Source organism: Chiloscyllium plagiosum, unplaced genomic scaffold, assembly GCF_037043375.1.
Source record: "Chiloscyllium plagiosum isolate Xiang-an unplaced genomic scaffold, Cpla_swu_hap1 HiC_scaffold_8, whole genome shotgun sequence".
NCBI lineage: Eukaryota > Metazoa > Chordata > Chondrichthyes > Orectolobiformes > Hemiscylliidae > Chiloscyllium > Chiloscyllium plagiosum.
In genome coordinates, this window is record NW_028270146.1 from 10,794,530 (window position 1) to 10,808,234 (window position 13,705).

General features: G+C 42.7%; 1 protein-coding gene across 2 annotated transcripts in view; it reads left to right on the forward strand.

Moving 5' to 3' along the window:
• The window catches only part of dicer1 (dicer 1, ribonuclease type III), a 186,111-nt gene that overhangs the window by 129,980 nt on the left and 42,426 nt on the right, over positions 1-13,705 (forward strand). For both annotated transcript variants that reach the window (XM_043696915.2, XM_087989583.1), the window contains 2 exons: positions 3,318-3,500; positions 8,714-8,819. In XM_043696915.2, the coding sequence (XP_043552850.2) occupies positions 3,318-3,500; positions 8,714-8,819 (289 nt within the window). The remainder of the gene's footprint in view (positions 1-3,317; positions 3,501-8,713; positions 8,820-13,705) is intronic.

Here is a 13,705-nt window from a genome sequence, read left to right on the forward strand (position 1 = left end):
AAATCTCTCTCCTCTCACCTTAAAAATGTACCCCTGTAGCTTTGAAAGCCCGCATGCTAGGGAAAAGGCACCTACCATTAATCCTATTTATACCTTATGATTTTAAAAACCTCTAAGGTCACCTCTCAACTTCCTACACTCCAGTGAGAAAAGTCACAGCTATGTAGACTTTCTTTATAACTCAAACCTTCCATACCCGGCAACATGCTAGTAAGTCTTTGCTGAACCCTGTCCAGCTTAATAATATCCTTCCTATAACTGTTTGATCAGGACTGGACGCAGTACTCCAGAAGCGTTCTCACAATGTCCTGCACAACCTCAAAGTGAATTCCCAATTCCTATACTCCAAAGGATTGAGCAATGAAGGCAAGTGTGCTCAATGTCTTTTTAACTATCCTGACTATATGTGATGCAAACAGTCTGAATTATGTACATGAAACTGTTGTACAACCCTACCTAATGCCCTATCATTACTTGTAAAAGTCCTATCCCTGTTTGTTGTACCAAAATATGTTTATCCAAATTGAATGCCACCTGCTATTTTTCAACCCATTGGCCCATTTGACCAAGATCCCTTTGTAACCTTAGAAAATTACTTTCACTGTCTTCTGTAGCACCAATTTTGATATCCTGTACGAACTTACCAATCATGCCTTCTATATTCTTATCCAAATTATTTATGTAAGTGACAAACAAAAATGGACCTAAAACCATCCCTGTGTCACATTGCTAATGATAGGCCCCCAGTCTGAAAAGCAACCCTCCCATCACTACTGGCAGGCCCACCCTGAATCTTGTGTGACCTAAATTTACTAATTATTCTACCATGTGGAACTTTGTCAAAGGCTTTACTAAAGTCCATGTAAACAGCAACAACTGTTCTGCCCTCATCAATTCTTGTTAACTTCCTCAAAAAACTCAATCAAGTGAAATATTATTTCCTTTACGTAAAGTCATGCTGATTATCCCTAATCAACTTTGTTCCTCTAAGTGTCTATAAATCCTATCTATAAAATCACCTCCAATAATATACCCACAACCGATGTTCGACTCTCAGGTCTGTAGTTCCCTGGTTTTCCTTACAATGCTTCTTAAACAAAGGCACAACTTTAGCCACCCTCCAGTCATCACACCACCTCACCCACAGTGTTAGATGATGCAAATATTTTTGCAAGGGACCTGACAATTTCCTCCCTTACTTCCCACAATGTTCTGGGATACATTAGATCAGGTCCAGGAGATTTATCCACCTTTATATTCTCAAAAGACCTCCAGGGCTTCCTCTTCTGTAATGTGAACTATTCTTATTGATATTTATATCTCTGCATTCTCTAGCTTCCATTTCTCTCTCCACAGTAAAAACTGGAATGAAATATTCATTTTAGTATTTTCCAGGTCCTGGAGTTCAACACAAAGACACCCTCCTTGATCTTTAAGGGGCCCTGTCCTCTTCAAGTTACCCTCTTACTCTTAATATACAGGTACACCATCCTTTATCTGAAATCCGAAAAGCTCAGAAATCTGAAGTTTATCTTGTCAAGCTTATATCTCCATAATTTTGTTTGGCGTGCAAACAGTGAACCCACTCAACCCACGTGACTCAGATGTAACATGGCGGCAAGGCCCAGCACTGGTAGGCCTCAATTCTGTCTCTGGGCTCGTACTACTCACAGGTGCATTTGCTGTTTGGTAAGATTTTTAAAATTTCACTGTTAAACTGTCACTTATTCCAAAATCTGAACAACTCTGAATTCCGAAAACCAGCTGGCTCTGAGGGTTTTGGATAAAAGATTTTGTACTTGTACTTGTAGAATCTCTTTCTACTATCTTTCATCTTATCTGCCGATGTCATATCCTCTCTCTTTTCCTGATTTCTTTCTTAAGAATGGTCTGTACTCTCTATATTGATGTTAGAGATTTATTTGAATCAAATTGCTGATATCTGAATTAAGATTTTTTTTTAAACTGTTGACTAGAACATCAGTATCTTTGGTGATCCATTATTCCTTAATCTTATCAGCCTTACTCTTCACTCGAACAGAAACATAATGCCTCTGAATTCTTGTTATTGCATTCTTGACAGCCTCCCACTTGTCAGATGTCCTTTTTACTGCAAACAGTCCAATCAACTTCTGAAAGATCATGTCTCATGCCTATTAAAATTTGCCTTGCTCCAATTAATAACTTTAACTTTTATGGAAGGCTTATCCTTTTCCATACCATTTTGAAGCTAATAGAATTATGATTGCTAGACCCAAAGTGTTCCCTACTTTTACTTCAGTTACCTGCCCTACCTTATTGCCCAAAAGGAGGTCAAGTTTTGCGCCTTCTGTATTAGGATCATCCACATACTGATAAGTTTGAACATATTTGACAAATACTTCACCATCCAAACCTTTTAACACTACTGTAGCCCCAGTCAATGTTTGGAAAATTAATATCCCCATCATTACCAACTTATTATGCTTGCTGTTGTGGTTCTGTTCGCCGAGCTGGGAACTTGTCTTGCAAACGTTTCGTCCCCTGTCTAGGTGACATCCTCAGTGCTTGGGAGCCTCCTGTGAAGCTCTTCTGTGATGTTTCCTCCGGCATTTATAGTGGCCTGTCTCTGCCGCTTCCGGTTGTCAGTTCCAGCTGTCCGCTGTAGTGGCCGGTATATTGGGTCCAGGTCGATGTGTTTGTTAGAATCTGTGGATGAGTGCCATGCCTCTAGGAATTCCCTGGCTGTTCTCTGTTTGGCTTGCCCTATAATGGTAGTGTTGTCCCAGTCGAATTCATGTTGCTTGTCATCTGCGTGTGTGGCTACTAAGGATAGCTGGTCGTGTCGTTTCGTGGCTAGTTGGTGTTCATGGATACGGATCGTTAGCTGTCTTCCTGTTTGTCCTATATAGTGTTTATTATGCTTGCTTATATCTGAGATCTCCCTATATATTTGTTTTTCAATTTCCCTTTGACTATTGGGGGAGCCTATAGTACAGCCCCAGCAAGGTGATCAATCTTTTCGCATTTCTAATTTCATATATTTTCACTTTTTTGAACGACATGCAGTCTATGGGGGTGTGGATACGCCCATAGGAAGTCAGTTCGGTGATTTTGACGCAATGTCAATGAAGGAATGGCAATGTAGATCCAAGTCAGGATGATGTGTGGTTGGAGGCAATTTATGGGTGGTGGTGTTCTCGTGTTTCTGCTGCCTTTGACCACCTAGGCAGTGGTGGTTATGAGTTTGGAAGGTGCTGTTGAAAAGGCCTTGGAGAGTTGTTTCTCATTCAGAAAACTTGATGTAGTTTGAACTGTGATTTCTGTTTTGCCCACAGATATCGAAATTTTGACCAGCCTCATCGCTTCTATGTGGCCGATGTATACACCGATCTCACACCTCTCAGTAAATTTCCTTCCCCTGAGTATGAAACATTTGCAGAGTATTACAAAACCAAGTACAATCTTGATTTGACCAACCTGAACCAGCCTTTGCTGGATGTGGACCACACATCGTCCAGGTAAGAATATCACGCTAAGTCACTTGGTATTTCTTTCTGAAATTGTGTAGAGACATTATGCTTGTGTGTCTTAAAGAGCCCTTTGGAGCCACCCAGTGGCTGTATAATGGTATGCTCAATTGGATTTTTAAAAACTTAAACACCCCTTCTTTCGTCCTGAAGTTGCAGATACATTCGAAGAGACAGGCAGGTCTGTTATGCTAACAGTAGTCACTAGTGTGTGAGCCCATACCGCTAGTCTCTGCATACGAATTAATTGGACTTCCTCCACCTTTTTCCCCACATTCCTGACAATTTTTTGTTTATCTGGTTCTGCACAAACTCTGCTATTGTCTCCGTTAGCACTTAGACAGTATATTCTAAATCCTAGCAGAAAGTGAGGACTGTAGATGCTGGGGATCAGAGCTTAAAAATGTGTTGCTGGAAAAGCGCAGCAAGTCAGGCAGCATCAAAGGAGAAGGAGAATCGACATTTCGGGCATAATCCTAACCAGTTTATGCGTTGGCAAAGCTCATTTGAGTTCTGAGGTGTACCTGGCACCAAGAATTGCTGTAGGCATCTGTGATTTGCTAAACTTAAGTGCCTGACTTCAGTGGCAGTGGTTGAAATGATTGGGAGAGAATCCTCCTTGGCTGAGTCTGAAGAGAATGCTACAATACAGAAAAGGAGAGCACTCAGCCCATCAAGTCTGTGCCAATCTTTTGCAAGATTGTCAAATAATCTCATTCTACTGTGCTTTCATTTTCATCTTGGAACCTTTGCAGTTATTTATTCAGTTTTCTTTTGAAAGTTACATTTGAATCTGCTTCCATCACACACTCGGACAGTGTGTTCCGGGTCTCTAAATGGTACAGAACGTTCAACTTATTTAGTGACTTTGTTTTGGAACCCTTTTTCTGATGTGAGCTTTAGAAAGGGGCTCCTCCTGTGGCACAGTGGGATGTAACCAACACAGTACAGAAATGCCTTAGATCGAGAAGTGCTGGAGTAACCAATCTAATTGTAGTTGGGGCTACCATTAGTCAGTGCGAAAAGTTTGAATGGGGAGGGAAATATTCCAGGCTACCTACTGTATTGCTGTCAAGCACCTTCTGCTTGTCTGTCCATGTGAACGTTTCATAAGCACTACACTTTCTACAGTAGTAGATATTGAATTGCTAAAGTTACAAAGCTAGCTTTTCCTGGTGTCTCCCTTTTGAGGCATAAGCAAGATCAGTAACTCTGATTACAAGGATTTGTTTGCAATGAACTCCATCAAAGTACTACTGTTCTGTTGAGGGGAGGGGGAAATGATTAGCCGAAGCTACTGGAATTGTTTTGAGTCTCCAAATAGTTCATTAGAATGGGAGATGTTGAGGTTTGGAGCAGTCCATTTACCCATCTCGATATGCAGGTCAGGATTTCTTTAGCTGAAAACTTCAGAACCAGCTACATTTCAGATAAAGGATATTTGTGGCTTCTTGATAGAAGTTCATTCGGGCCTTTTGGAATAAGAGCTTCACTTGGCCCAAATGAATATGTAGACACAGCTGAGTCCGGGCCTCTGGGTCCAAATACTTTTAGGTCCACTTGGGCCAAACTAAGTATTTTTCCAAAGGGCCTGAACTTAGCATGTCTATAAGTCTGTCTGGGTGGTCTTCAAAAAGCCCTTCAGTTTTTTAGATCTTTTTGGTTTTCAGGCATTCAGGTAAAGGATACCTGATATGTACCTGCATTAGAGGCAGTATAGTCAAAGTTCACTAGACTGGTACCTGGGGTGTGTAGTGAATAAATTGAGTGAAGAATGAGTTGCTCAATAAAACATAGAAGCTTCTGAAGAAACTTGATAGGATAGACACAGACAGGTTGTTAGAGCTGGCTGGGAAATCTAGAACGCTTGGGTCAGGTGGGGTAGTGCCATGAGGGGCTTAATCTGCATAAAGAGTCAATCATTTTGATGAGAAATGTGTTCACTCAAAAGGTTATATATCTTCAGAATTTTTTAATCCAAAGGTGGGTTGCTCCTCCATTTTTAACTGCATTTAAGGCAAGAATATACAGAATTTGATCTCTTTGGGAATGAAGAGATATGGTGACTGAGAAAGTTGAAGCCCATGATTAGTCATGATTGTATTGAAGGATGGCATATGCTCAACAGGCTGAATGGTCTACAAATCTGTCGCTTGTGGCAAGTGACAGAATTTTTAAATAGAGGATATCTTGGCCTTTTTTTCATTCTAAGATGGGCTTAAATGTCGCAACCACCACAAGACAATGTTTCTTCATTTATTCTAGGATTGCCTGCCCAATTTTGATGCTATTATTTGTTGCATTGTGCAAAGTATGATATATACAGTATCTGCACATATTCAGTGAGTGTCTCAACTAGCACAATTGTTTCTTGTTAACTTTGGATTTTTTGAGGTTTTTTTAATTCACTCATGGGATGTAAGCATTGCTGGCTGAGCCAGCATTTAATGTCCACCCTTTGTTGCCCTTGGACATCACTGAATAGCTTGCTGTGGTTCTGTTTGCCGAGCTGGAAGTTTTTGTTGCAAACGTTTCGTTCCCTGGCTAGGCGACATCATCAGTGCTTGGGAGCCTCCTGCGAAGCGCTTCTTTGATGTTTCCTCCGGTGTTTATAGTGGTCTGTCCCTGCCGCTTCCGGTTGTCAGTTTCAGCTGTCTGCTGTAGTGGTTGGTATATTGGGTCCAGTTAAGGCTGGGCACAATATACCAACCACTACAGAGGACAGCTGAAACTGACAACCGGAAGCGGCAGGGACAGACCACTATAAACACCGGAGGAAACATCAAAGAAGCGCTTCGCAGGAGGCTCCCAAGCACTGATGATGTCGCCTAGCCAGGGGACGAAACGTTTGCAACAAAAACTTCCAGCTCGACGAACAGAACCACAGCAACGAGCACCCGAGCTACAAATCTTCGCACAAACTTTGAACTGAATAGCTTGTTAGGTCATTCCAGAGGCAGTTAAGGTTCACCACTTTTCTGTTGGTCTGACGTTAGTCCAGTCAAGGTAAGGATGGCAGTTTCTTTCCTTAACATACATTAATGGATTAGTGAGAGAGAATGGACTTACTTGAGATAGTCAACATGGATTTGTACAGGGGAGATCTTGTGTCTCAAATTTAATTGAGATATTGAGGAAGTGAAGCAGATGATTGAGGATAGGACAGTGGATGTTTCCTCTGTGGATTTCAGTAAAGTATTTCACAAGAACATCAACTGTGGATTCATGGCCATCCTGAGACTTTTAATTCCAGATTATTTTGATATTGAATTCAAATTCCACCATCTGCTGTGGTGGGATCTGAACCCAGCTCCCCAAAGCAAACCATTACTTAGGTTTCTGGACTAACAATCCAGTGCTTGTGATATGTTAATCCAGAAGATTAAGTCACATGTGACTTGCAGTGAGTTGGTAGGTTGGATACAAAATTGAAAAATGTGTTGCTGGAAAAGCGCAGCAGGTCAGGCAGCATCCAAGGATTAGGAGAATTGACGTTTCGGGCTTATGCAGCCTGACCTGCTGTGCTTTTCCAGCAACACATTTTTCAGCTCTGATCTCCAGCATCTGCAGTCCTCACTTTCTCCTGGATACAAAATTGGCTTGGTCATAGACAGAAGATTGTTGTGGAGGGGTGTTTTCTGACTAGAAGTCTGTGACCAATGGTGTTCCACAAGGATCAATGTGATACCTCTGTTTTGTAATGTTTATAAATGATTGGATGAAAATATTGGTGGTCTGATTGGTAATTTTGCAGTCAACATGAAAATTGGTGGAGCTGTGGATAATGAGGAAGGTTGTCAAAGTGTACAACAGGACATAGATCAGTTGGAAAGTTAGGCAGAGAGATGGCAGAATGGAGCTTAATCTGGTCAAATGTGAGGTATTGCATTTAGGAGTAAACAATAAATGACCAGACCCTTGGGGCAACACAGTGTTGTGAGAGTGGCAACACTAAGTGATAAAGAAGACCTATGGCGTGCTTACCTTAATCAGTGGGGATCTTGATTTTAAAAATGGCGACTCTTGTTGCAGCTGTATAAGACTTTATTTAGGTAACATTTGGAGTATGTGTGTAGTTCTGGCTATAGGAACAATGTGGAGGCTTTAGAGAGTGTGCAAAAGAGGTTTATCAGGATTGGAATGTGATGTGGAGGTGTTGGTGTTAGTACTGGGGTGGGCAAGGTCAGAAGTCACACTACATCAGATTTTAGTCCAACTGGTTTATTTGACATCTTAAAACTTTCAGCACTGCTTCTTTGTCAGGTGAAGTGAAGCAAAGCACACAGGCTTCTAATTTATCGGCGGAGAGATCAAAAGATCAAACAAATGCTGAGAGTGGAGTGTCGACAGGCTGAATAGTAAGTCTCTGTAGGTGATCAAAAGTGTCAGATGGTGTGAGTAAGTGTTAACAGCTGAACAGCTAGTGAAGGAATGGTCAATAATCTGATTGAGGCAGAAGGACAATTACAAAAAAGGATTAGAGTGCATAAAGAGGGGTTGGGCAAACTTGCATTGTTTTCACTTGAATGATGGAGGCTGAGGGATAGAAGTATATAAAATGGAGAGATATGGGTAAGGTGGATAGTTTTTTTTCTCCTCGAGTGGAAATGTCAAATACTACAGGCATAGCTTTTAAGGTGGGGGGAGTTTAAAGGAGATCTGAAGGTTTTTTTACACAGACGGTAGTAAGTGTTTGGAAGACTTTGCAAGGGAGGAAGCAGAAGGGTAGAAGCAGATAAGATAGCAACATTTAAGAAGCATTTGGACAGACACCTGAACAGTCAGGGAATAGAGGCAGGTGGGCCATGTACAGGAGGATGGGATTAGTTTAGAATGGCATCATAGTCAGTGCAGCCATGATGGCCAAAGGGTCTGGTCTTGTGCTCTACTGTGCTATGTTCTAGATGAGTTTTTACTAGAATTAACAATGTGGTCATCATTAGACTTTTAACTCCAGAACATTTATTGAATTCAAATTCTACCTTGTGGAATTTCAATACTGGTCCCCAGAACATGACTAGCAATCCAGAGATGCTGGTAAAGAGGCAATACCACTTGGCCACTTATAAATATAACAACAAATTTTAATATATTCAACTATTTTGTAGCTTGCAGATTAGCAACCTGAATTTCTAAATGTAAAATGAAACTGTAAAGGTTACGATCATTACTTGTAACTGGAATATCTATCTCCTTTTTTTAAGACTGAACCTTTTAACCCCTCGACATTTGAATCAGAAAGGAAAGGCACTTCCTTTAAGTAGTGCAGAGAAACGCAAGGCCAAATGGGAGAGTCTGCAAAACAAACAGGTAAGGTAGGTTGGAGTGAGATTGTTTAATGAGATCGCTGTGGATCAGGTTAGATGCTACCAGTGAATTTGGATTCTAAACTGATGGTTGTGGTTGGGGAAAAGACTGAAATGTAGTTGAATTAGATCGGGCTCACTTTCAATGGTAAACCATTTAAACGGAATCTCTTTCTTTCTTTCCCTGGATGAGGATATTGCTGGCTAGGCTAGCGGTAATTGCCCAGAGGGCAGTTGAGAGTCAGCCGCATTGGTGGTCTGGAGTCGTATGTAGTCCAGACCAGATAAGGTCGGCAGTTTCTTCCCCTAAAGGGCATTAGCGAACTAGATGCGTTTTTACTGATAATTGACAATGGATTCTGGGTCATCATTATACTCTTAATTCCAGATTTTTTTCTTTGTCAAATTGAATTCCATTTCTACCATCTGTCCTGGATTTGAATAGCAAAAATATAATGAGCCATGTAGGCCATATACTTCCATTTGTCCGAATCCACAGAGTTGTTACTGAACAACACTATGGGTGCTCTTGCGCCACATGGACTGTGGCATTTCAAAATGATAGATCGCCACCTTCCTAAGTTTAGGAATGAGCAGTAAATAATGGCTTTGCCAGTCATGTCCACATACTATGAATTCGAACAATACAGAGCAAAACAAGCCCTTTGGCCCTCAATGTTGCGCCAACCTGTGAACTATTCTTAGCTCATCCCCTGACACTATCCCATCATCATCCATGTGCTTATCCAAGGATTGTTTAAATCTCCCTCATGTGGCTACGTTAACTACATTGGAAGGTAGGACATTCCACGCCCTTACCACTCTCTGAGCATAAGGAACCTGCCTCTGATATCTGTCTTAAATCTATCACCCCTCGATTTGTAGTTGTGCCCCTCGTTCAAGCTGACATCAGCATCCTAGGAAAAAGACTTGCACTGTCTACTCTATCTAATCCTCTAATCATCTTGTATGTCTCTATCAAATCCCCTCTTAGCTGCCTTCTTTCCAATGAGAACAGACCCAAGTGTCTCAGCCTTTCCTCATAAGACCTTCCCTCCATTCCAGGCAACATCCTCGTTAATCTCCTCTGCATCTTTTCCAGTGCTTCCACATCCTTCCCGAAATATGGCGACCAGAACGGTACACAATATTCCAAGTGTGGCCGTACTAGCATTTTGTATAGTTGCCGCATGATATTGTGGCTCCGGAACTCAATCCCTCTACCAATGAAATCTGACACACCGTATGCCTTATTAACAGCACTATCAACCTGGGTGGCAACTTTCAGGGATCTATGTACATGGACTCCAAGTTCCCTCTGCATATCCACACTGCCAAGAATCTTTCCATTGACCGAGTACTCTGTCTTTCTTTATTCTTCCCAAAGTGCATCACCTCACATTTAGCTGCATTGAACTCCATTTGACACCCCTCAGCCCAATTCTGCAGTTTATCCAAGGCCCCCCTGCAACTTATAACATTCTTCCAAACTGTCCAGTACTCCACTGACTTTAGTGTCCTCTGCAAATTTACTAATCCATCCACTTATGCCTGCGTCTAAGTCATTTATAAAAATGACAAACAGCAGTGGTCCCAAAACAGATCCTTGTGGCACACCACTAGTAACCGGACTCCAGGCTGAATATTTTCCATCAACCACCACTCGCTGCCTTCTTTCAGAAAGCCGGTTTCTAATCCAAACTGCTACATCACCCTCAATCCCATGCCTCTGCATTTTCTCCAACAGCCTACGTGTGGAACCTTATCAAAGGCCTTACTGAAGTCCATGCATACCACGTCGACTGCCCTACCCTCATCTACGTGCTTGATCACCTTCTCAAAAAACTCAGTAAAGTTTGTGAGACGTGACTTACCCTTGACAAAACCATGTTGACTATCTGAAATCGTTTGTTGCTTGCTAGATGATTATAAATCTTATCTGTTATAATCCTTTCCAAAACCTTACCTACAACAGAAGTGAAGCTCACTGGTCTATAATTACCTGGGTCATCTCTGCTGCCCTTCTTGAACAAGGGCACAACATTTTCAATCTTCTAGTCCTCTGGTACTAAACCTGTAGACAATGACGACTCAAAATTCCAAGCCAAAGTTTCTGCTATCTCCTCCCTAGCTTCCCAGAGAATCCTCGGGTAAATCCCATCTGGCCCAGGGGACTTGTCTAATTTCACTCCTTCTAGAATTGTTAACACCTGTTCGTAACTAACCTCGATCCTTTCCAGTCTAATATCTCGTACCTCATTCTTCTCCTCTAGAATAGTCTCCTTTTTCTGAGTGAAAACCGATGAGAAATGTTCATTTAGCACCTCCCCACAGGGTCCACACTCGACTTTCCACTTCTGTCTTTGACTGACCCTATTTCTACCCTCATCATCCTTTTATTCCTCGCATACCTATAGAAAGCTTTAGGGTTCTCCTTTATTCTATTTGCTAAAGAGTGCTCATGTGCTCTCTTTGCTCTTAACTCTGTCTTTAAATCCTTCAGAGCTGATCTGGAACTCTCCATCACCTCCCCTGAACCATCTTGCCTCATCAACACGTTAGCCGCCTCCTTCTGCTTAACAAGAGATACAATTTCTGTAGTAAACCACAGTTCCCTTACCTTATCACTTCCTCCCTGCCTGACAGGGACATACCTATCAAGGACACACCAGCTCCACATTTCCATTGTCTGCATCTCCTGCATTTTGCTACCCCATTCTATGCATCCTAATTCTTGCCTAATCGCATTATAATTGCCTTTGCCCCATCAATAACTCTTGACCTGTGGCATGTACCTATCCTTTTCCATCGCTACACTAAAAGTAATTGAGCTATGGTCACTCTCTCCAAAGTGCTCATCTACAACTAAAACAAACACCTGGCCTGGTTCATTACCAAGCACCAGACCCACTGTGGCCTCCCCTCTTGTCGGCCCTTCAATATACTGTGTCAGGAAACCCTCCTGTACATATTGGACAAAAACTGATCCATACGATGTACTAGAGTTATAGCATTTCCAGTCAATGTTGGGGAAGTTAAAGTACCCCATAATGACCACCCTGTTCCTTTCACTCCTACCCAGAATAATTTTGCCATTCCCCTCTCCCACCTCCCTGGAACTCTGCGGAGGCCTATATTTGAAAAATAACTCCAAGCAGTATGATCTCTCCTCCTCTGTTTCTAACCTCAGCCCATACTACCTCAGTAGACAAGTCCTCGTCAAAAGTTCTTTCAGCCACCATTGTACTATCCTTGACTAACAAGGCCACATCACCCCCTCTTTTACCACCTTGTCCGTTCTTCATGAAAGATCTAAACCCTGGAATTTACAACATCCATTCCTCACCCTGCTCTATCCATGTCTCCGAAATGGCCACAACATCAAAGTCCCAGGTACCTATCCGTGCTGCAAGCTCACCTACCTTATTTCAGATACTTCTGGCATTGAAGAAGACACACTTCAAACCAGCTTGCTGTCTGCAGCACATTCCTGTGACAGTGAAATCCTGTCCCTGTCCTCCCTACTGTCATCCTCCTGTGCACTGCAACTACACCTCCAGGTTCCCATCCCTCTGCTGAGCAAATTTAAACCCACCCGAATAGCACCAGCAAATTTCCCACCCCGGATGTTAGTACCCCTCTGGTTCAAGTAAAGACTGTCCTGTTTGTACAGGTCCCACCTTTCCTAGAATGAGCCCCAATTATCCAAGTACCTGAAACCCTCCCTCCCTGCACCATCCATGCAGCCACGTGTTCAGATGATATCTCTCTCTATTCCTTGCCTCTCAGCATCTACTCTAGATTCCCGAAATCCTACTTTACATCCCTATCCCTCTTTCGACCTACGTCGTTGGTACCTACATGGACAACAACTTGACGCTGGTCACCCCCTCCCTTCAGGTCCCCAAAGATATGATCCGAGACATCACAGACCCTGGCACCTGGGAGGCAACACACCAACCATGAGTCTTGTCTGTTCCCAAGAAGCCTTCTATCTGACCCTATTGAGTTCTATTGAGTTCCCAATGACTAACACTCTCCTCCTTTCTCTCCTTCCCTTCTGTGCAGCAGGGACAGGCTCTGTGCCAGAGACCTGGGCCCCACTGCATACCCGTGCTAAGTTTCTCTTTTTCCCCCCCCCCGACAGTATGCAAAACTGTATGCATGTTTTTCAGGGGAACGACCATAGGGGATCCCTCCACTGACCTGTCTTTTTTCCCCCCCCTCGAACAATCATCCAACTTTCTTCATGCCAAGGAGTAACTACTTCCCTGTAACTCTTATCTATCACAGCCTCTGCCTCCCAAATGATCCAAAGTTCATCCAGCACCCGCTCCAGTTCCCTAACACGGTCTTGGAGGAGCAAGAGTTGGGTGCACTTCCTGAAGATGGACTTGGATGGGACGCTAATGGTGTCCCTCACCTCAAACATCATGCAGGAGGAACATTCCTCTCCCTGCACTGCCATCCCTGCTAGTTCCCTAGTCACAAAGTGAAAAAGAAAAGATGCTTACCTGATGTGTCCCTGTTCTTTAAGGTTAGAGGATGTGGTTGGGTGGGAGGCCCGACAAAGGTAGGGTCTCGGGTTTAGAAAACACTGACTTATATAGCTGGACTGAAATAAAAAGTAGTAGTCCCTCCTTACCCAGAAACCTCTGCTCTCTGATTTCAAATATAAAAGCTCAAATCGGTGACTCGCCACTTCCAGTAGGCCACTGGTCCAAGCTCCCACTTTTCGAGTTGCTACTGCCGCTGAAAAACAAAAATGGAGGACCCCTGCACTCAAGATAAGTTTTTAAAGGTTCAAATCAGTAACTCACTGCTCCCGGCAGGCCCCTTGTCCAAGCTCCCGCTCTTAGAGTTGCTGCTGCCGCTGAAAAACAGAAATTG